Below are 22,616 nucleotides of genomic sequence, written 5' to 3'. Positions count from 1 at the left end.
GTACGTTTATGCTCTAGCAGAGGATAACTCCTTTCCAGTTAGTACCACCCTTAGACCTTTTTTGTCAATCTAACACGTACACCGCCCTGTGATTTGTTGAGCAAATTCGTCCTTTAAAAGAGAACAATTATTATTTTCTTTTTTAAAATTCCAGACTAAAAAAAAAAAAACTTCATATTTAACCTCTAGCAGCAAAATATTTCATTGCTCATCCATTCAACATCTGGAGTGTATTGAGGGCTGTGGTGGCTCCTTTGAACCTTTAATCTCGTGGCAACTCATTGCCCTAATATTGTAGGCTTATTGACAGGGTCATTACCCCAGTCCTGCCTTGCATTTAACACACCATGCCCCAAAGTTCAGCTTATCTTCAAAACATCCAGCTGCCTGGAAGAAGCTTTGCTCCTCACAAAAGTATCCTCTGCATGCCAGACAAACAAGTCATTTGAGATGAAAGACAATATCTTTCTCCAGCACTCCCATTCCCAAACTTGGCTGCCTCAGTTAGAAAGGTCTCTTGGGCTGCCAGAGAGATGCCAGGGTGAGGGATTCACTGGTCCTCAGAGTCCAGACACACTGAGTTGCATCAGTGCAGAAAAATGTTATGCTCAGCGACCAAAGGGCTGTAATTACATAGGAGCACTGCTGAGCTCTGCAGGATCAACGTCAAGACTGGAGAGATGGAACAGAAGAGGGAAGAGGGTAAATACATGATTTACAACAGACTGAGAGAAGGGCAGGGTGGGTAACACAGAGATAGACAGTACAGAGGGTAAACGGTCCCAAGTTGGTGAAAACCACAAGAATCGCTTAAATGTTAAATGAAAGAAAATGCCACTGGTCTTAGGCGTGACATGGCATTCACTTGGGGGATTTTACAATATAGAAACTGTAAAGTTGGTGGCAGATCAGCGTGTCCTCACCATACTTTTATATTCTTAGTTTTAACTTGCCTGCATCAAGTCATTCCCCTTGAATTAAATGCCAGTGCTGAGATGGGCCACAATGTGGTGTGACTGACACCTTGTGGATCCAAAAGGTAATCGCAGATTTAACTTGTAGAATGTGCTCATCAACTTGACTATTCCCAGTAAATGAAACATTTTCTAGTCATCATCACTGGAAGCATTGAAGAAATTACACAACAAAGCCAATCTGCAGGGAGAATGGAAAAGAAACATCACAATAATTTCAAATTTCAGTTTTTATTATTTGTACATTCACCACTGATAGGCGTACTCAAAGAAGAAATTAAAAAAGGAAAACCTTGGTACTAAAATGATAAAATAATGATTAAAAACAATATTAAAACCATTGGTGAAAAAAATTATAATGCAACCTCCCCTCTTGGGCCTGTATTGATACTACAGGGTAAGAGGACTGGAGGAAGAGGAGGGAGGAAGAAGAGAATCAATGATAAGGACATAATCATAACTGGTGTCAGGTGTGACAGACACAGATTCTCCCCCCCAGAGAATTGTCTCATCTCTTAACTAAACAGAGGGAGAGAGGAACACTGCATTGCCTTAGTAGTTATTCCACACCTGTCCAAAAATACCCCAGAGCTGCCTCATTTAAAGACTTGATTTTGAGTAATCTTAAACGTCTGTACAAAATGCCAAACACACCTTTTCCAATATTTTTAGATTTATCTAAGCCTCTGCAGAGAGGGCCGAGTTTTCTCTTTAGGCAGGACTGGCAAGGAGAGCCTTGGACTACATGCAGCAACAAAAGGATTCCTCATCCGAATTACAGAGCTGTTGAACATTGAGGTGATGACCATTGATTGCAAATCAGAATTGGCACCTACACTTTGGGGCAAATGGGGAACATTTGGGTAAATTAAAAAGAATTACCCAGTGTGCCATACTGCAATGTCAAGACAAAAACCAAAGAAAAAGAGAGGCAAACATGTAAAGAAAATATATCAAACCTTGACAGGCGCGAGACGTACAGCACTCTGGGAAACAACACTGCAAAAATTATGGTCCCCTTTAAGCATGACTGTGTGTAGGTGTGCTTTAAAAAAAAGATAATTTGAGAGATGGTGACGACATCAGTTGGTCCTCTGTTGGGTCTTAGTTGTAACAAAGTACATGTAGTGAAAGGCAAATGGAAGAGGGTAGTCTCTAGGAAGTTCCATCGACCGATTGGCCATTAACGCCGCCTTTCCCGCGGGTCGCTGCGGCTGCGTGAGCGTCGGCCCCCGCCTGCCCCACTGCCCCCTGGCCTACGGTAGCCATCCCTGCGTTTGTCGTTCTCCCTTTCCCTTTCCCTCTCCCTCTCCCTCTCCCTGTCTCTACCTCGGTCTCTGTCCCTCTCTCTATCTCTGTCCTTGTCCTTGTCTTTCTCACCCTCACTCCGCTCTCCTGCTGTGCCACCTCCAGCTTTCATCCTCTCTTTGCGCTCCTCTTCCCTTTTTTTCTCCTCCTCCTCTTCTTGCTCCTTCCTCCGTTTCTCACGCTCCTTCGTCCGTTCTGCTCTAGCAGCTTCCCTCTGAACAAACTGCACGAAGACAATGTACAAGAGCAAGTCTTTAAGTAAACGTCTTAACTATATCTAGGCCATGTACTTGACAGTTATGAATTAAAAGGACCAAGCAAAGAGGGCAGACTGGTTTGTCTCACCTGTTCCTCTGTGAGTGGAAGCCAGTATATACAAGGAGCTGCTTTAGTTTTGCGGAACAGATCGTCAAGCAGCTTTGCAGGGGGATCCTCAGCTGTTTTGTCTGCCAAAAACATACAACATGTTAGGCCTGCAAATTGATTATTATTATTGATTATTATTAAGTTGACTAATCATCAATTATTATGCCAATTGTATTTTATCATTTGGTTTATAAAAAGTCAGTAATTTTCTGTCAGTCGACAAATAGATGAATAGTTTGAGCTCTACAACGATATTATCCAAAGTCTACTTTACCTAAATGCACTCCACGCTCATGTGTGCATCACTTACCCTTCTTCTCAGTCTTCTTCTCTTTGCTCTTTCCCCTCTCCTTGCGTCTTCTCTCTCTGGAGCGTGACCGCCTGAGGCCGCCCTCCTTCTCTTCTCCAGGTTTCCCAAACTCTTTGACTTTGTCGCGATCCCACTCCCGCTCTGCTCGAGCCCTCTCCCGGCGCTCCATCTCACGCTCACGCTCGGCCCACTGGTCTCGCTCTGGGAGGAGAGAAGGCAGGCCCGATGTTCGACCACGGCCGGAGCCAGGCCCCTGTTCCTCTGCTCCTGGTCTGTCGGCTGCACCCAAGCCTTTGTGAAAGTCCAGCTACAAAGCAGAGATGTGCTCAGGCCACAGATGGCTAAACACTGTGAGTGTATGAGAAAAACAGAATGATAAGAATAAGGTCTTACCTCATCCTGCTGGCAGAAGTCTACGCTAAGGACTTTTGGGTTGCTCTGAGGCCATTTCACGCCATGAAGAGCTGCCCGTGTAGCAACGGCCTCCTCTGGGCTACAGTACTAAACAGAGAGAAAAGAGGATAGCTGCATGAGACACAGAACAACCTTCCACAGGTTTGTTCACAGCTGCAGTCCTCTATCACAGAAAACATATGCTAGTAATAACTTACAGTGACGTAGCAGTGAGACTTGATTTTATCAATCCAGAAGCCCTCCTCCACCAGGGTGCCAGTCCTGCTGAGCAGCTCCTTAAGCTGCCCAAGAGTGAATGGTCTCACCTACACAAAATATTACAGAGCACTTCTCAAAAGACTGCTTTTTAAATACTAAGCATGGTACATACATTAAGAAACACAACAGGTAATCAAATACTGTAAATATTCCTAATAGGTTATGGAAAAATCTAAAATCAATCCTGAACTGCACTGGTAATGAAATGCATTTCAAGGATAATCCTAGCATCATTTCATTTTTTATTGACAAATGCGCAGAAAAATCAGGACCGTCCGTGTAGCCAAAGCCCGACATGCACAGCATATCCCTCTGTACCAACGAACTCCACTGATAAAGCACGAGCCACACTGCTGCACCTTCATACTTATTCTGAATCTGCAACCACATTCTTAATCTTAATCTAGGGCAGCTCTGTGTTGGGAAAACAATCATGACATACTTTTTGGGAAATGGGTGTGTTTATACTGCTGGGGGTAATAAGGTTCATTTATCATATTGACAACATGTATGACTTGATGGATCAGGTTGTGGCTACACAGAAAAACACTTCATTCTAGTTTTCCCATCTTCCTTCCCCGTCCCGCCCTAGAGCTTAGTAGAGCTTGTAGTGCCAACTACAACAGTGTTCTCTCACCAGGTTGCTGATGTGAACGATGCTGGAGACTTTGCCGCGCGGTGGCGAGGGCTGCCGGGCTGTGCGAACAGGGTCATCAATCGTGATGGAAACTCCTGTCTTCTGCTGGCTGATGGAGCGACGAATGAGGGTGTCGCTGGGGGTCACTGGAAGGAAGGAAGAGCAGTCAGTATAGCATCTCCATTACTGCACCGATACTGTCCTTATAGTTCTTACAAAGTAAAGACCTAAACTCTGAACATTTTTATAAAAGTAAAGTCAGGATAAACTGAACAAATACTGAATAGAAAAGAATCACAAGAGTCCTGTTGCCTTAACCTTAATAGAAAACTGGATTTAACTGCATGTGCAGTGTGCAGATTAAATCAATTTCTAAATCACATTTGAGGAATTCATTTTAATTCAAGGTAAAGAGCATCTGACGGATCCATTACCAGTGTTGATTTCTACATCATGGCTGGTATGTGATGGGGACTGGGGTTTCATGTCCATCTTCTCATCATGTTCCCTTGTCCTCTCTCTTTCTCCCCGAGGGTCTTCCTCCTCCAGCGCCTCACATCTGCTCCTCTTTGCCTCTTTCTGTCCATTCTCCTGGGTCTCCGAGTGCACCACCTACAATAGAACAGAGGAATCAGCACAAGCCATTCTTGATTACGAGATTCATGTGATCTCAGACTTTCATGAAGAGCATTTCACAATGAAGACAATCCTAGCCTGTCATTCATGTAATACAGTTAAGAGCTGCAGACCAACCTGTGTGACAGTGCGTCGGATCTGAAGGTCCTGGTCAGAGCGCTCCCTCTCTTCATCCTCAGGCCCAGAAAGGACAGCTTCCTCTGGGTGCAGGTCCACTACTGCCTCCTGGCCGAGGCATGGCCGAATGTCTGGGATCAGAGACTGATGGCAAAGAACACGGATAATGCACAAGATGAATGGGCTTGTCATATTCAACACAGAAGACAGAGGCAGTGTACGTGCCTCACAGTGCATCTATGCATCCACAAGAACATTACTAGCATTCAAAATGTGATATCTGTTGTGCTATGCTAAAAATACCTTGAGTGAATCTGTAGTGATGCTGATGGAAGGTTTCTTAGCAGTGACAGCTGTGCTGGAGCCCCATCTCCTCTTGCGACCGGCTGCAGCCCCAGACTCCTGCTCGCCCTCTGCACTGCCCGTGCCTGGGGAAGATTTACTGCCTGTAAGACAAGAAAAAAAAACTGAATCTTTTGGCACACGGCATATACAATATAAGAGTACATTACATCACAAATCCATGCACACACGACAGTTTTCTAGCCACATACGTTTGAAATGTAAATAATCATGCAATCCATATTCAACATTTATTTAGTGTTCCCTAAATAAAACAAACTAATAATGGCATCAACATTCATAATGAAAAAGCTTATATGCTAAGGTGGAAAAAAACACCAATGATTGGGTATAAATTCTGGTAGAGAGCACGTCGGGAGGGTCTACTCACTGCTAAGAGAGATCTTACGAGCTGAGAAGGCCTTTGGTGTCTGAAAAACAAGAAGATAACAACCCAAGACACATGGGAGAGGTGAGAAGCAGACACCATCGGTGGAGACAAATGGTCAGGGACAGGTTGCAGGAAAGATGGAACAATAACAACAAAAAGGGACAAACAGGGACTGAGAGTGAATGATAGAAACTGCTGTGTAAAGATTTTTTCAATTTAACTAGTGAATGGCACAGAGCTGTGGTTTTGTACTGTACTGGTAGTTAAGTGCATACCATTCATAGTTATTTGATAATTTGCACATATAGAATATTCAATATAACTTATGCTTTTGAAGAGTAAACTGTAGATGCAGTCTCTATCATACAAACAAGGCTCTGGTGGTTATACTGCAGTTTAAATTCAAAGCACTAACATTGCATTCTTTGAAAATTTTGTGTCTGAATAAACACATTAATTCCAATTAGTTTCACAGAAGTGAAGGTCATCTAGGATAATGAAAAGGTAAAGATTACAAAACAGAAGTTTAGGACTAATTTGATTAAACTGCAGTGGCCACGAATATGATATGATAAACATTTCTAAAAAAAAAAATGCTGCTTCTGCCAGCAAAGACTACAGAGAGTATGACTGGAAACTAAACATTTTCAAACTATCTGTATGAAATATAACATTGAGTAAAACGTCTACTTATTCCCTGGTACCACTGACACCTGATCCTTACTGGTTTGGATATGGCCCAATCACGACTGCATGTACTGTATCTAGGCAACAAGGGTCCAATCAAAGGTGGCTGAGATGTTTGGATGGAAATCTGAAAGCTGGTTGACTGGCAGGATGGTTTCAATAGTTCATTGGGGTAGGGGCTTTGAAGCACTTTTAGCCAAGGCGCTCATCCTCTGGTGTTCTGGCATTAGTCCTTTTAAAAATGTGGCAGGCTCTTATAGCAACAGAAACAAGAATGAGTCCATTGAGTTGGAGACAAGATCTTGAATGTTGCCAACAGTCACTGTGCACACAAATCCAGGATTTTGATTATAATGTTCGGGGCACAGGAAGTTCATAATACGAGTCGTAAAATAACAAAAATCTGGCGATGGTTGTGGCGGAAAGGGACCCAAATGGTAAGTCCATCTTCAGTTCAAATAAATACTGCCAAGCCCATTGAGTCCAGAAAAACACTTTGGCCACATAGAAAACCCGTTTAGTATCCAACTGGGGTATTTGCTGGAGAAATCTGAATCTCATTCCAAGAGATTAACAAAATCCACAATGTCCTTTGTCAAGCATGTTACAGTCCACCAACCACATTAAATGACGTGTCCAGAATACCCCACATTGCTTTGCAAGTCTCAAAGTGAAACAATCTTCAAACTACTCAGTTGTTGAGAGGGTTTCACAGCAGCCGTGACTTGACGTAAGCACATATCGTTGCTCGTCTCTTCATGCTGATTTTAAAGTCACAAAGTCAGACTAGTAGGTAAAAGCCTATGAGAGGTGGGCCACACTGACTGGCCAACCCCTTCTTTGAATCTTCAGGTCCAATCAATGGCCCTTGCAAGCCACATCCATGAAAATGAGGCAGCCTGTGTTGTTGTGTGTGTCCTTCTGCAGTGCAGCCATTGGGGCTTATCTGTGGTCAACTCTGGATTCTTGGGGACAGTGGAACAGGTGCAGCAGTAGCAGTAGAGGTAGTAGTAGTGGCAGAGGTAGTATGCAGGTACCAAAAGGGGCAATGGAAGAGGCATGAGCACCTTTATAACAAAGCAATCATTTGGGGTTTAAACATCAGCCACAGTGAGAAATGCCCTTGCTGTTTCTGCCTATGACAGTGCCAACAAAGGTTTTACAAACAGCCAAATTAAAAAAATTATTTCCTACACACATTCTACCACTTGTGAAAAGGGCTCATATGTCATCTAGTGGAAGTATTTTTTTAAAAGTAAAGAACTTTCATACAAAGAATACTGACATCTAATCAAATGGCCTACAGTATGCCGTAATGTATCCAGGTTCATAAAAACTATGCTCAAATGGGTCCATCAGTTTAAGTCCTCAGCTTCCAACAGCTTTGAGGACCAAGATGATTCATGTTTCTTCAGTTGTCTTACCTCCTCACTGGTCTCTGGAAGCTTCTCTGGCTCTGCCATGGCACTCTCCTTCACCTGCCTGCATAGCATCAATAATACATACCAGCAAGACAAGAGGGAACAGATGAGCAGACCATTAGGATTTAGATTTTTTTTTTTTTTTTTTACATCAGGTAATAACAAATGCAACAGCATAACTTCAGCTTAACAGAAGCAATCAAAAAAAGAGCATGAAAGTTTAAAGTCATACCACTATAAGAAATAAAAGTTGAATAAAAGTAAAAATGTGACAATGGCAGTACATAAGCTCTCTCAAAATAAAGGTGCAATCCAAATCATATTGGACCATATTGGAATACCTTGGTAGTTTGTCACATGAGGAACAGATAACCTGTAATTAAATGGGCTAAACATGCAAAAGCACTACAACGTTCCTTTATATCTCATTAAACTACATTTAAGATTAATGTAAAATTTTAAAAATAAATAAAAAATCATGGTCTTAGACATGGATATTAATTTCCTTTTGAAGAACCACAAGGCAGCATTAAAAACGTACTACACAGCTCAGCAGATGAAAATACTCCACTGAGAAGCACAAACAGCAGCCAGGTGATGCTAAAGTGACTGAGCCTTAACGTATCTCCCGCTGATGACCACAGTCACAAATAGGCTGCTCTTAATTTTTCACTGGGGCTCAAAGAAGTGAGCTGAGCTGAGGAGAGGAGAGGAGGAGGGATGCAGAGCCACCGCAGTCCTCCTTCAGACGTGCCGAGTCCGACCACACCGAAACAAACGATCAGCTGCAGCTGCACAATACCTGACGCATGAGCGCGCCTCGCGTTCTCATGGCATCCTCATGCGCGCACACGTGGACACGTTCACTCTTTTCGACTTGCATTAACTTGGGAAACTTTACAGTAAAGAGACCGTGCTCGGATAAAACGCAGCGACCAGGCTGCGACTGCTGCTAAAACGACTGCGTCGCATCGACTCGCCCCCCCTCCTGCCTCCCTCTCGCCACAGACTACTGCTCTGTGCACGCACTCATATCCGCACCGGCTGTCCACCAAAACCTGCGGCGAACAAACCCTCGCCTGCTGTTTAACTGAGCCGCAGTACGGTGAGAGCACAGGCCGACATCGGCAGCTAAAACCATCGACGGAACACAGCCATGATGCAACGAATGAAAAAAAACAAAAACGATCGTGTATAAAAAAGGACCCGCATCTTCTCAGCGACACCGGCTTCAAGGCAGTCTCATCAATCGCCTGATGGGAAATTCAATACCCTCATCTCTTACGAGACCGGTTCATCATCGCTGTATTCACATTCAAAAGCATACAGATTTTCAGCCTCTGATGGAGTGGGACTATACGATTTCATGGCAATGATCAAGTGAGCTTACAAAGCCAGAGATCTGGTGACTACATCCAAGGGAGACCATGAAGACAGAGCCAGGGGCGGGTGTAGCATTTGAGGACATTGGGGGCTTCGCCCAGACCTCTGTAGGGTGGGTGCAGGAGGATCCTCCCCGGGGAATTCTTTTAAGAATCAACAAGCTTTCTTGTGGATCTTATTTACAGTTAAAGTACATCTTAATCATCGAAAAGTTTACACTATCGAGAATTATAAATTGTAATGTTTAAAATATTAGTAGTTGTTAATATTGAGAAGATGTGGATTTAAACCGACATAAATGTTTCCCTCCCCCGCTGTGCTCACAGCACGCTCCGAGCTGGACACTCTGCAGTGGGCGACACACCAGCGGGGACATTCATCGATAACTCTGTCGCAGCTCATGGTAGCAAGACAGGACAGAGCTGTTGCAGAAGTGCAGAGCTCATGCTCCGGTTTATACCATCACCCCACAGGAGAGGAGGCCAATTATGGGCGAGTGTCTCTCTTTCCCTCCGTTAGTCGCCGCTCCGTTTTTCCAGGCATTTCCTTGGCAGTTCACTGGTGTTAATGGCGAGGTTTGCAGGAGTCTCTAGAGGTGCATGATTTAACTTTTTCTCCATGATCCACACAAAAATTAAGACTGAGCAACAATTCATGAAGAACCACAATGTATATTGCATCGCATAAGCTTATTGTCCCAACTCTAGTATTGGGTAGAAACAGAATACTTCACAACTGCTATTATTAGCAGTGACTAAAAATCATCATCTGTCTGGTCTCTCTCATCAACAGGCATTGTGGAAAACTACATCAATTCTTACCCGTCCCTCTCTTTTTGAAGATTCATCAAAAAGAGAGGGAAGAGATTGAGTTTGCTCTTTTCTACCTGGACCTGTTCACATTTCTCCTTCACTCTTCTCACTGTAAGTTCAGTTAGCCAGCACTGACCATCAGATCTCCATTATAAGACTACCGTAGTTCCTATGAAGAACAGGGTCATGTGTAGCAGTAGGCATACACTGAAAATGATATTTGGGACTACTCTCATACAGAATGTAAGCCTTGACAAGATGACCTGCTGACTTCAATGGTCAGAGCTTCGTGAATTTTCTGAGAGCTTTGATGAGCCTGGCGTAGCTTTGAAGTATATTTGGAGTCACTGTCCCGTCGCAAAATGAATCCTTTAAACCAACGTCTGCAGAATAGAGTGGTGATTCTATTTGGTCAATGTGGAGTCGACCCCATGTATGCCATCTCTAGAATTTGGAAAATATCCCAACAACCGACATTACTACCACTTTATCCACTGTGGGCTAAATGTGTGGGTGCATTAACCATCCATACACATGTGATTATGTTTTCATTAAGATTTTGCTCAAGTTTTAAGCAAATCTTTAAAAAAAATCTGAGAAGGAAAATGTCAACCAGCGGAATTGCTTATCTGCATAAAAAGTAGATGAGTATATGGGAAAGAAACCCTCAAAAAACCCCACAAAAAAATTACTTAGTACAACAAAATGACCCTCACCTGCTTTAAACATTTGTAGTAGTCATGTCATGGGTTGCTGTTGAACAGTTGAATTTAAGAATGCACTGTGGACTATACTGACTATACCAATATATGTCCAAAAGAGCCCGACTATTACAAGTCACCCTTCCCACAGCTGTTGTAAGGATAAAGATTCATTCAGGCCTGTGCGTGTAAACCTGACGCACACAGAGACAATGAATAGGATGCGTTTCATAAAATCCAGACTTAAAGCAGACCTTTGTTTGTCTTTTTCCTCGTCTCCCTCGCTGTCTTTTCTCTTCCTTTGAGCCTCCTCTCTGGTTGGTGCTTCAGTGAAAGGTTTCTGGGGATTTAAAAGGGCAGGAAATGGAATAAGATATGATGAAATATAATGTTAGTCATTTTAAGTACGATGGCCAAACACTCTATGGTACTAAGACAATATCACAAAGGGAAAATAAATGGCAGAAATAAAGCCATCATGAGATTTATCTGTAGTGTAACTTAGTCAGTAAATGTTTTGTTAGGACTTTTAGGTAAGGTGTGGATACACACTGTCACAACTGGTGGTGTGTTAATTCATGAGCAACTGACCCTGGTGTGACTGTCTCCATCAGCACTTGTGGCATTCTTCTCTACAGACATCTCTCTTTTGCAAGGGGATGCTTTCAGGGTTTCCTTTAAACCCTCAGCCTGAGCCTTTAGTGTCACCCTGTGCTGTGGTGAGGAATCTCTTTCGTGTTTCCCTTCCTACAAGAGATGGACAACACAGCAACATTTTATGCACTGAACATACTGAGCTTGCTTTGATTTGCCTATGACAATACAATTTTGATATAAACAGATCTTAGTGAAATGCCTGCTCTCAAACTACATCAGTTTTTTCAGTTTCTACTTTTCCATCTCTCTCCTGTCCAGTGAAACATGTATCTCCAGGTGTGGTGATTTTGAATGTTTATGAAGTGTTCCTTTATGGGTTGATAAAATGCCCCTCCTTAAGCTTAATAAACTATTTCACACCCTCTTGGATGAGCGGGAAAACTGTATCATCACAAAGCTTAAACGGCTGGATTTCTGAGCTCATGAAAATTTGACTTTAGAGATGGTTCTCACAAGACAGCTATGCTACAGACATGATGATCTTATAGACCATGATGCTTTGTTAAAATATTAGAGTTGTTCAAATTAGTACAACATTAAACATCTGCAGCAGTGACATACACAACATACACATTGATGCAGCAGTCATATTAATCCCAAAACAGGGACCATATTACTGCAGTATGAGTACTGCAAGTAAAGTCTGCTGTTATAGTTATATACTTTTACCATGGTGATGTTTAGAATGCAGAACTTTTTACCTTCTTTTTGAGCATTTTCACAGTGGGGTTTTACAAATTTGCTTAAGTAAAAGACTTGAATACTTCTTCCACCTCCAGTGTGTGAGAGAAGTAACGACATGATGCCGCAGCCACAGAAACGTTTGTGCCATTAGGGGTAGTTACGCAACTTATATAGGCTCCAGTTGCAGTAGAATATATACTGAGAGGCTGCGTGTTGTGTTTGCTGCCCCAGAAGAGAAAATGTCCCTCTTTATGTAACACTGCGGTGGCAACTTCTTGCATTATCATTCTCCACAGCAGTGCTGGATTGTGTAAAACTAATGTTAGTTAGCAGCTGTGAGTTGGGCTAAAGTCAATTACAGCCTAAAACTGGAGGTCTCCAGAGACAGCTTACTGCATCCTTTCAGATATTATACCTCATGGCAGCAGGACGCACACCTAACAGCATCTATGTACATACATTGCAAAGAGAACTTAGCAATAAAAAACTATAAAATATATGTGCACCTCTTCATCCAAGCACTTCACCAGTGCATGGTTCTACCTGACTATATTTTGGTCACAAACCAAACACTGCCTTACTGTTCAGCCTTTTAGTTATTTCTGTTCTCTGAGCCACTCTTTATTATCATGCCCTTTTATTTCACCCGCAAATGTTCCAATCAACCTTTCAAAAACACATTTTGTATGTTGGCGAGTTTGCCAGCACTGTTGACCCACCTTCAGAAGTGTTTTCACAGTCAGAGCGATGAGATGTTTAGTATGGATCAACAGTGGGTTTTATGGGGTTTCAGACATACAGATAAAAGAGGCAGGGCACATCTCATGGCGCGTGGAGCTTCACACACAGTCAGGGGCCAGCTCCGGCTTCAGAGAGACAAAAATGCCCTTTGTGGGCTAAAAAAAGTGCCAACCTATGGCACATGTAGACGCTACTGTTGTAGCTACTGTTGTTGATACTGTTGTATCAAACAACTTCAGTGGCCTTAAATATTCTGAGGTGAAATTATTGCAAATCATATACTCCCTTAAAACATAAAAAGCTAGCCTTAAATGAACTGAACTGTCAAGCAGCCGTTAACAAAAAGTCCTACTCTCATAGACGCATTGTCAGAAATACCTGGCCGGTCAGCGCTGAATGCAATGTTGAGCGCTGCTTACACACCCAAAAACTACAGTTGGAGAATAACAAGAGACAGCTTGCCTCCTTGTTTTTGTGTGTTTAAATGTACGGTTATGCAACAACATTAGTTTATCCCAGCAAATGAAAAAGCAGACGGCAGTGGGGCTCCTGCTGTTGGGTGACTGTAAATAAATGTTGACAAATAAGGCAATATAGCCGACTGCAACCACGCTTGAGTAATACCTTCATCACGGTCTTGGATCACAGTTGTTCATGGGTAATGTACTTGTTGATTACACTTATGAGATCCTTTTTCAATTCAACTTGTGATTGTCAAAGACAGTTGGCCAGTATTTCTATTTATCAGTATAAAAAATAATAATCACATTTTACTTAATGTGACTCAATGAAAAAGTTCCATGGTGATGGGCACTAGTGATGCGTGGGTCAGGGTTTTTTAAATACCTGCACCAACCTCACCTGTTATGAGAGTCAATTTGCACCTTCCAACACATAAAAATATGCTTTAATCCTTGAACCTGACTCACAAACTGCCAACTTCATGTATTATAGTAGTACATTTGTCTGAGGACTGAGACAGGGACAGAGACGAGGTGTGCCTACGGAGTGTGTGTTTAAAAGAGAGGGTATGAGAGGGGAGAGAAGGTGGTCTCTCTTGCACACAATGTTTCTGTAAACTATCCACAACTTAGTCGGAATGCTGCTTTGTCACTTTTTGACTCGTCAGCCCTAAATTTTCTAGCTTACCCATAGCTGCCTGACCCACAGGTTGACCTGCACATCACTAAGGGGCACTGTATGTCAGAGAGACAGAGAGAGGTTCCTTGAAGACCACTTACCCTGCCTCTAGAGGTGGAGAGGGTTTTCTCTTGAGAAGATGTGGATGAGTCAGAGGACCGAGATGATGAAGACCCGGAGTCTGATTCTGAGGAAGAAGAATCATTCGACGATGATCTCCGTCTTGCCTGTTTTTCTTCCTTCTTTGCATCTCTTCCCCTCCTCTGTGCAGCATCCGGTGCGGTTGAAGGACTCTTGCTTTCATCCACTTCTTTTGCTTTTTTGGTCGATTCCTTGGCAGCCTGCTCTGTGCTCGCTGAATCTGCTTCTTTCTCCGCCAATATGAAGCTTGTGGCCCCTCCCTTTTTGGGACTCAGGACCGGTGTGGTAACAACAGTGGTCGCCTTCTCAGGCTGAGTCCCCACAGATCCCTGTGGCCCAGCAACAATCTCCGGTTTTGTCCGCATCTGTGGATCTTCATGTTCAGTGGAGGGCTGGTGTCCTCCATGCTGTTGCTCCCCAACATTGGTGAGGGAAGAAACAGGTGAGGCCTGAGGCTGGGGGGTGTCAGAGAAATTACGGGGCCGCTTGATAACCATGGGAGTGGAGGAGGATTGGGGCTGAATTGGGGAGTCCCTCAAGAACCGGAACTTCTTGAATGAGGACTGAGGTGGCATGGGTGTTGGTGACATGGATGCACCGGAATCTGCTGCGTCACTCCGGGACATTGGAGCATGGACATCTTCCTGCTCTCCTGCCTCTGTCGATGACTTTCTACCTGGTCCTGTGGAAAGGGGGGGAGGAGTGGGCAGGGGGGTGAGACCAATCTCTCGGCCACGTTTGGATGGAGGGAGGTGACTCTCCCTCTCCTTCTCAGCCATCCTAGCTCTCTCTTTCTCCTGTTCCAGGGTCCTCTCCTGCTCCTCCTTTTCTTTCTGCATAGCTTTCTCCTTCTCTAACCTTTCACGTTCAAGAGCTCTCTCCCTCTCTTGCTCCAAAGCCCTCTCCTTCTCCTTCCTCTCCTTCTCCAAGGTTTTCTCCCTTTCAAGTTTCTCCTGCTCTAGAGCCTTCTCCCTCTCCAGCCTCTCTTTCATCTCCTTCTCGGCTCTTTCCTTCTCCATCCTCTCTTGTTCCAGAGCTGCCTTTCTCTCCGCCCTCTCTTTTTCCTCCCTCTCTATCCTCTCTTGCTCTAATGCTTTCTCTCTCTCCAATCTCTCCTTCTCTTTCCTCTCCATCTCCAACCTTTCTTGCTCTAGAGCTTTTTGTCTTTCTATTCTCTCACGCTCCATGGCTTTCTCTCTCTCTATCCTCTCTCGCTCTATAGCCTCCTGCCTCTCGAGTCTCTCTCGCTCTAGGGCTTTCTCTCTCTCTAGTCTCTCTTTCTCCAGGATTCTCTCCCTTTCTAGTCTCTCTTGCTCCAGGATTCTCTCCCTCTCGAGTCTCTCTTGCTCCAGGATTCTCTCCCTCTCAAGTCTCTCTTGCTCCAAGGCTCTCTCCCTTTCTAGTCTCTCTTGCTTCAAGGCTTTCTCTCTCTCTAACCTTTCCCTTTCCAGCCTTTCCTGCTCCAAAGCTTTTTCTCTCTCAATCCTCTCCTTTTCCTTTCTCTCAGCCTCCAGAGCTCGTTCCCTCTCTAACCTCTCTTGCTCAAGAGCCCTTTCTCTCTCCCTCCTTTCCTGCTCCAGAGCCTTGGCTCTTTCTAGCTCCATTGCCCTCTCCATTTCTTCCCTCTCTCGCTTCTCCCTCTCCTCTTTTTCTCTCTGCATGCGCTCCTGCTCAAGGGCCCTCTGTCTTTCAAGCTCCTTCTGCCTCTCGAGCTCTAAGGCCCTCTCTCGTGCTAAGGCTTGCTCTTGCTCCTCCCTCTCTTTAGCCAAAGCTAGTTCCCTCTCTTTTCTCTCTCGTTCCAGAGCAAGTTCCCTCTCCCGCTGCAAAGCCTTTTCTCGTTCTTCTCTTTCTAAGGCCTGCTGTCGTTCAATTCTCTCTTTCTCCAGAGCTCTCTCTCTTTCCTCCCTCTCCAGTGCAAGAGCTCTTTCCCGCTCTTCTTCCATTGCTCGTTCTTGCTCAAGTTTTCTCTGCTTCTCTTGCCTTTCCAGCTCAAGGGCCTTTTCTCTTTCTATCTCAGACTCCCTTTCTCTGTCCCTGTCTTCTATTGCAGTGGCCTTGAGCACACTCACAGGTACTTGAATATGGGCCACATGTGCTCCTGTGATACCCTGGTTGGTGCCTGGAATCATGGGAAAAGGCACATGGCCCGCAGTGTTGGCTGTGTGAGTGATGGCAGATACCAGACCCTCCGGAGGCCCTCTGCCAGGAAATGATGCAGCTGAAGGTGAATTGCTGTCTTGCCTATCACCTTCCCCATCGCCGCCATGCCAACCCGCTCCAGAGAAAGCACCTTCTGACGCCATCTTACGTGCCAGAAGAGTCAGCGGGCCTGGCTTGCGCTCGGCATGTCCACTCCTCTGTGGCTCTGGGCTGCTACTGCGACTGCCGCTGCTGGAGGAACCAGAGCTGGAGGTACTAGGTGAGCGCCTAGCTGGGGCTACATCTGGACTAGGGGGACTCTGCTTAGGGGTGTCAGGTAAGGGGAATGACAACTCTGGAGGTGGGGAGGGAGGAGGTGTTGGCTGGCGGAGTTGAGGGGACAAAAGGGAAGGCATATGCTGTTGCTGGGGTTGACAGGATGCTCCAGACCTCTCTCTTGTTGTGGGCACTCTGGCTGGCTCTCTGAGGCTTCTCCTCCGAGCCCCGCTGTCCCAATCATCATCGTCTCCATCCTCCTCGCCATCCTCACTATCATCATCGTCGCTGTCAACAGCAACTTCGTTGGATGCAGAACCCCTCCCTGGCAGCTGCTCACCAGAAATGCACATGGCCACCGACCCAGAAGCAGGAGGACCCGAAATGTCAGCCTCCTGATTCCTGTCGCGCTCTCCTTCATTCACTGCACCAAACAATCCCTGTCCACCAGAGGGGCCAGGTGGCTTGTGCTGCTCAGCCAGTGCTGGTGTGACATCCTGATGAGAACAGAAAAGTCATGTCATGGCACTATGCTGCTTTTCACCCATGTAAATGATCTGGCCCAATTCTTACCAGAAAGTGCCTTTCAAATGTGTAACATCTTTTGGAGCACTCAGTGTCACCAGACAAAAAGAAAATGTAACCAATTGCAGTGGGTGAGTAAAGAAATTATCTGACCTGTGCTTCAGGAGGACAGGAGGTACTGTTATTAACTTCTGTGTGGTCCTCTTGCTCTGTTTACAAAAGACAAATAAAGTAAGCCACAAGATGCGTGCAGTAGATGTAGTCGCATTGGGCGATTCTTATAAAACTTACCATTTGTTTCATATGCTTCGCGAGCCTCTCTCTCCAGACGCTGCCTTAGGAGCTCCTGTTGCTTGGCCAAGTACTGCTTGATAAAGCTGTTCTGGCTCATTTCCTCACCAATCTAAATACAGGGAGACCATTAAAAATTGAGTGCAGGCCTTCAAGGCCACTTGCACATACTTTTTGCTGACATTCACGAGAACTGTGCTAATGCACATTTTGTCATTTATACACAACAGGTCATTATGTGTGAAGAGCAGTTGAAATTAAAGTATCTTACCTGTGAGTTTGGCTGCAGTCCAATGTGAGCGGTGGAAGTCCTCTGCAGATTCTCCAGCATGAGAGCCTGTTATTGAGACAAGAGACTTAAATTATTCAATGTAAATAACAAGCAGGTATTCTTCCACTGTTATTTGGTACTGGGTCTTCTGATTGTAAATGTCTGGGTCATTTTACGACAACCTCCTTACTGTGTGCTGTAATCGGTAATAATTATCAATATTCCCACCCATAACACACTATTATGAGTCTGCGTGTGCCTTGGCATGCCATCAACATAAACAGGATTCAAACATCATTCAGCATTACTGCCTCTCTTAAATAATTTTAGGCATTTAGCTTCGATACAGCTTACAGTCAAGAGCAAACGGAAACTTGTGAAGAAATACAGGTGGATGGCATACGACAGAGCTCCCTGGCTAGAAGCAAACAAGTACCATGGCAAGAGTCACACAAATCACTCAGAGCCTAATGGGCAAGGCAACTGTGTGCAAATGTGTGCAGAGCTGCAAGCAAAAGCTGCTGGGCCTAACTTTGGTTTAAAGTCTACCTCCCTCTCCGTCAGCCATGCACCCCATCCCTCCTACTCCGCTGCTTAGATTCTTTCACCCCACATGCACCCAAAGGTCACACTCAATAATGGTATTAATTCCAGCACCATGGGCAGTGATATGGGGTAAAGAAAACAATAATCAAAATACAACCATTCAATCAAAACTTCCACATTTTAGTGCCTAAACTGATAACAATGTGCCAACAGATTTCGTTGTTGATATAACTGAATAACACAGTGTCCAGATGTGAGAAATGGCTGAGCTGTAACACTGAGATAATAAACGTTCGGCATGGAAATAGAAAACGTAAATACCACTTTGCGCTTTTATGGCGCAATTCAGCGGACAAATGTTAATTAACCAGACAACCCAGTTCAAAGAAGGAAAAAAATAATGACCAGAATTTCCTGGCGTCGGAGACTTAATACTAGTCTCAGTGTAAACAAACTAGTTCATACAGGACATATGGCCGTTCACAGGCCTGGGACACATTTTTTCAGCAAAGGTATTCCTACATTTGGCGGAACACCACGAAATTAGCGTATTGAAATACACTGCATTAACGTTAAATGGCCACTCGGAGTTAGCTAGCTCTGGCTGATAAAAGTTGATGAGCTACTGAATAACTGGCGTGAGGTTAGCCTCCTGGTCAAACTCATGCAGGGCAGCGGTGCCTGGGACTAGACACCGTTAACGGTAACAAACACAGCAGAAAGCCAGGCCACCGCTCAAGTCACTGCGTTAGCCGGGGAGCTAACAGGACAACATCAGCCCGACAAACACTTTGAGATTAGCCACCAAGTTTACTCAACTCCCCGCCTAGCAATGGTGGGTATCCTTCGGTGCAGCGAAAACGCCGCCCAACCACAACGTAACGCCAATAGACGCCCTTTTCAGCTGATTAGTGGTGGTTAACCTCGATAACTCTACAACGCCGCTCGGCAGTAACGATACTCAGTCGTCGGCCCTCGAGAGAGCATCAGCCCGTCTCATCGTTAACGTTAGCTCGCAGCAACCGTGCTCCAGTATTTCGCCGCAGAACTCACCCCTTTGAGTCTTTTAATGAGAGCATTCTTCTGCCCGCTTTTTGAGAGTCCTCTCTCCTCAAGAGCGGCTTTAAGATCCGCTACTCGCAGGGACTGGAGCGGTCTCCCGTCCAGGGTAACGTCTTCGAGATCCGCCATTTTCCGTTCCTCTAGTCAGTTCCCAGCGAGAGCGACGAGCAACGCCTTCCTCCACCCAGCGTCACCGCTGACGACTTCCCCCTAATCAAATATCAAATAAATACACGGTTTCCCTGCATTTAAAGCCCGCAGCGCACAAAAGTTTCTTTCAGTACTGAATATATGTATTTCACACACTATACAGAAATTACTTCTGTAATATTTTTATCTAGTCAACAGCCGTAGACTGTGTCGACAGCAAACTTTGCGCAAAATCTGCGCAGCCATGATTCGCTGCACTACGAGGCTAATTAGCTGCGTGCTGTTCGTGTGTAAAGATTAGCGCGACCCTCGTTCAACGCCGCTGCACTTCAAATATGCCGACAATAAGGTGATTTGCGTTAAAAAGAGATGGGTGTTCGCGACTGTCTGGGTTAACGGCAGCTAATAGTGACACTGGTTTGAGTTTCAGACGGTAGTATTTCTTAGACACGAGCTAAGCTAACTATACATGTTGACGCTACCCAGACCAGAGGAGTCTCGCTCAGCAGCTGGCGTCGCTGATTAACGTAGAGCGCAGGAATAGCTTTAATAGGGCTGCTACAAACCTGTCTTTCCAAGTATGTCGTGGTTCAATCATGTCAGCCAAGGCTCAAATCAACAGCAGCATCAGCAGCCCACTGACAGCCACAGACTCGCAGCCACAGACATCCTGTGCTACAACTCCAGGCTCACGGGTCCGACAGGGGGATCACCGACCATGTCTGGGCAACGCTGGACCGGCTGCTCCGCTCCCAGCCCGGAGGACTTTCCATCAGCTCCACGGGGAGTAACGAGTCCTCCCAGCCTCGAGAAGCTGTCCTGCTCCTCTCCGAGTGCAGGTCAGGCTGGAGTCCCCGATCCCATCTCCTATGTGAGCCTCCAGGAGCAGCGGTGCGTCCTGAGCTGGTTCCAGGGATGGAGCAGCACTCAGAAGGAGAGCTTCTTGCAGGATCTTCTGGGGAAAGCTGTGCCTGGGAAAGTGTGCACACTCCTAGATTCACTCAGTACTCTGCAGGTACTTTCTGCACCATCACTTCATTACAGATAGTCCTGATCTTGTGCAATTTCCAACATTTAACAACTGCTTTCATTTTTTTCATTTGTTTCTTATACCTTGACAAGGTTAAAGACAGACTACCAAACATCTTTGAATGCCAGCTGCGCCTGTGGACTCAGTGGTTTGAGTCCTGGGGAGAGGAGGAGAGGAATCATTTCCTGCACATGTTGGAGGAGCGAGACCCTGTTTTTGCTGCCCACTTTTACAGGAGCGTAGCCAGCACTGCAGGAAGAGACTGAGCCTTGTTTGCATTAGGATGGAGAAGCGAGTGATGTGAACAGAATGCGTTAAAGAGGTGACATGTGGTGGGAAGTGTGTGTGTTAGATCTGAGATAGTCCTCATAGGAGAAATGTTTGTGTGTTTTTGATGGGACTTATTGCTGAAGGCAAACCATTTCATTGTTATGAACAGAATGTGTTCATTCAGCATGAGCTGTTTTTATTCTGTTTCTCACGGTGGTTTCTCCAGAGCTGCATCCCGTAGTATACCTTTTTTTTTTTTTAATAAAGTTCAGAACTTTGTACTCAGTGTTTTCATCATGGGTGAAGCTCGGCCATTTTGTGACCCAATGGCATGAAATGGAAATAAACAGGTTTAACATCACTGACCAGTAAACTCACAGGCTACGTTTTTCTGTACTGAGTCAAAATGAGTGACATGGATAAGAGGACAAAACCTTTTTTCAAATACAGACAAACAAAATTACTTGTTGCATATTTCTTGTTTTATTGTTTGACACAGTCAGCAGCAGTAATTACAGGTGTGTATGTGAACAAATTTTGCAGTCACAGGGATTGAATTATTACCCTCTGAGATCATTATTATGAGATACTGGCTAAGATTTGACACATACTGCAAATCCTAACTTGCACTGTTTTCTATTTTATCCAGTCAGCTGATCCAGGAGGAAGCAGCACTATCGGAGTCTGATTTTCAACATCCTCAACACAAAAATTAATAAACGGATAGATTTTGTCTCTAAAGTTTTGACCTACAAATGAGTACATATGAAATCTGGTACCAGCGTCGTAAAAAGAGATCTGTCCCCGTTTGTAGTCCAGCAGGATGCCCAGTGTCAGAGGTTGCGTCTCAACTGCAATTATAACAGCTCTCTTGTCTATAGCTTTGTACTGACCCTGTTTGTCCAAGACTATAGTCCAGTAACCATTTGCTGGATTGAAGGCCATCTGTCCCCTTCTTGCTGCAGATTCGCTGGCCATCCCAAGGTGGTAACAAAGCTTCCCAGCTACAGACACCTCCCAGTAATGTCTGCCACTTGAGAAGCCAGGCACACCGAGGACGCCGAGAACAGTCTCGTAGCGGCCGGGATGGTCGGGTATATATTGTGTTTGTCCACCAGTGGACATCTCTGTGTTCTCTGCAGACAGAACTATACTTGGGTGTGCTGTGTTTGGATCGAAGGTTATTTTACCTGCAAAGCAAGAAATGTCCATCATGCATCTTTATATTTTGAGAGAAAATTAGCATTAAAAAGTTTAAAGCATTGCTCCAGTGATTTAATATGATGTTTTCATTCCAAGAGACAGATTAAAAAGGAATGGTCAAAACTGAAACAGCAGGGGCTGCGATATCTTAATTTCTGGGCCTGGGTGATGGGCCAAAACAATGGATCCTACATTTCCTATAATATGACTGCCTAGCATCAGTAATGACATTCTCCCTGTCTGGTTATCACGCATGTCTTACAAACTCCACACCTCCAGTTGTATCATGGAAGATTTAAATGTTAAATCTAAATAGAGAAAATGAAATGAACCCTTGTGTGTGACTCACTGGGATAGACCGTTTTATCTTCCACGTCAGTCAGTTGGTTCTTAAGATCTGAGGAGAGACAGAGAACACCGTGTTTGTATTGTGAGCGTATTCTCGCTTTCTGCACTATGCTGAACAGGACAAACAGTTACCTCGTAGATCATCCTCAACCTTGCTCTTCTCGATTTGCAGGTCTAGCATAGAGACAAAAAAAAGAGAACAGATTTATCCATTTCATCAGGAATCATGAGACCAGCTGCTGCCTTTTTGCCATTATATGGAATGAATCAACATATTGCGTGCATGTTTGCACGTCTAGAGGGTTAAACATACTGTTATTGTCATCCTGCAGTTTATTAATGGTCGCGGTCTTTTCTTCTAACTCTTGCTGCAGTTGATCTGCAT

The 22,616-nt window shown here is 44.7% G+C and overlaps 3 protein-coding genes across 8 annotated transcripts in view; 2 read left to right on the top strand and 1 right to left on the bottom strand.

Annotated features, from left to right (window-relative positions):
- Window positions 1-1,189: 1,189 nt before the first annotated feature.
- On the bottom strand, window positions 1,190-19,379 carry acin1a (apoptotic chromatin condensation inducer 1a). Of its 5 annotated transcripts, none has more exons than XM_070845663.1 (19): window positions 19,222-19,379; window positions 17,623-17,688; window positions 17,352-17,463; window positions 17,214-17,269; window positions 14,431-17,032; window positions 14,081-14,400; window positions 11,349-11,504; window positions 11,012-11,097; window positions 7,865-7,922; window positions 5,754-5,793; window positions 5,324-5,466; window positions 5,021-5,164; window positions 4,702-4,879; window positions 4,268-4,413; window positions 3,570-3,677; window positions 3,352-3,459; window positions 2,959-3,265; window positions 2,628-2,728; window positions 1,190-2,505 (listed from the first exon to the last, which is right to left on the bottom strand). In XM_070845663.1, the coding sequence occupies exons 1-19, from the start codon at window positions 19,357-19,359 to the stop codon at window positions 2,158-2,160; spliced, it is 5,217 nt and encodes a 1,738-aa protein (XP_070701764.1). In that variant the 5' UTR covers window positions 19,360-19,379; the 3' UTR covers window positions 1,190-2,157. The 5 variants fall into 5 exon arrangements, with proteins under 5 accessions (XP_070701764.1, XP_070701765.1, XP_070701766.1 ...); XM_070845664.1 differs by having other exon boundaries at window positions 14,081-15,509; window positions 15,558-17,032; XM_070845665.1 differs by having other exon boundaries at window positions 14,081-15,443; window positions 15,558-17,032.
- Window positions 14,661-22,616, top strand: part of dhrs1 (dehydrogenase/reductase (SDR family) member 1) — a 64,201-nt gene continuing 56,245 nt past the window's right edge. Inside the window, exon 1 of the mRNA XM_070845667.1 lies at window positions 14,661-14,667. The gene's annotated coding sequence lies outside the window, so the exon portion shown is untranslated. The remainder of the gene's footprint in view (window positions 14,668-22,616) is intronic.
- On the top strand, window positions 19,655-21,953 carry c15h14orf119 (chromosome 15 C14orf119 homolog). Of its 2 annotated transcripts, XR_011585461.1 has the most exons (3): window positions 19,655-20,395; window positions 20,503-20,732; window positions 21,330-21,953. XR_011585461.1 is itself a non-coding variant. In XM_070845408.1 (2 exons), the coding sequence occupies exons 1-2, from the start codon at window positions 19,961-19,963 to the stop codon at window positions 20,674-20,676; spliced, it is 609 nt and encodes a 202-aa protein (XP_070701509.1). In that variant the 5' UTR covers window positions 19,655-19,960; the 3' UTR covers window positions 20,677-21,953. The 2 variants fall into 2 exon arrangements, 1 of the variants encoding a protein (XP_070701509.1); XM_070845408.1 differs by having other exon boundaries at window positions 20,503-21,953.

The sequence above is a fragment of the Pempheris klunzingeri genome, chromosome 15 (genome assembly GCF_042242105.1).
Source record: "Pempheris klunzingeri isolate RE-2024b chromosome 15, fPemKlu1.hap1, whole genome shotgun sequence".
Lineage (NCBI taxonomy): Eukaryota > Metazoa > Chordata > Actinopteri > Acropomatiformes > Pempheridae > Pempheris > Pempheris klunzingeri.
The sequence above is the reverse complement of the archived record's forward strand: the minus strand, read 5'-3'. Positions and strand labels throughout refer to the sequence as shown.

Bases quoted from the DNA above. Each gene is read 5' to 3' on its own strand.
- c15h14orf119 (XM_070845408.1), top strand. From the start codon at position 19,961: ATGTCGTGGTTCAATCATGTCAGCCAAGGCTCAAATCAACAGCAGCAT. The intron at 20,396-20,502 runs GTACTTTCTGCA...TACCTTGACAAG, and splicing joins ATTCACTCAGTACTCTGCAG to GTTAAAGACAGACTACCAAA.
- acin1a (XM_070845662.1), bottom strand. From the start codon at position 19,359: ATGGCGGATCTCGAAGACGTTACCCTGGACGGGAGACCGCTCCAGTCC. The intron at 17,464-17,622 runs GTAAGATACTTT...CCCTGTATTTAG, and splicing joins GACTGCAGCCAAACTCACAG to ATTGGTGAGGAAATGAGCCA. The intron at 5,165-5,323 runs GTATTTTTAGCA...CTTTGCCATCAG, and splicing joins TCACTACAGATTCACTCAAG to TCTCTGATCCCAGACATTCG.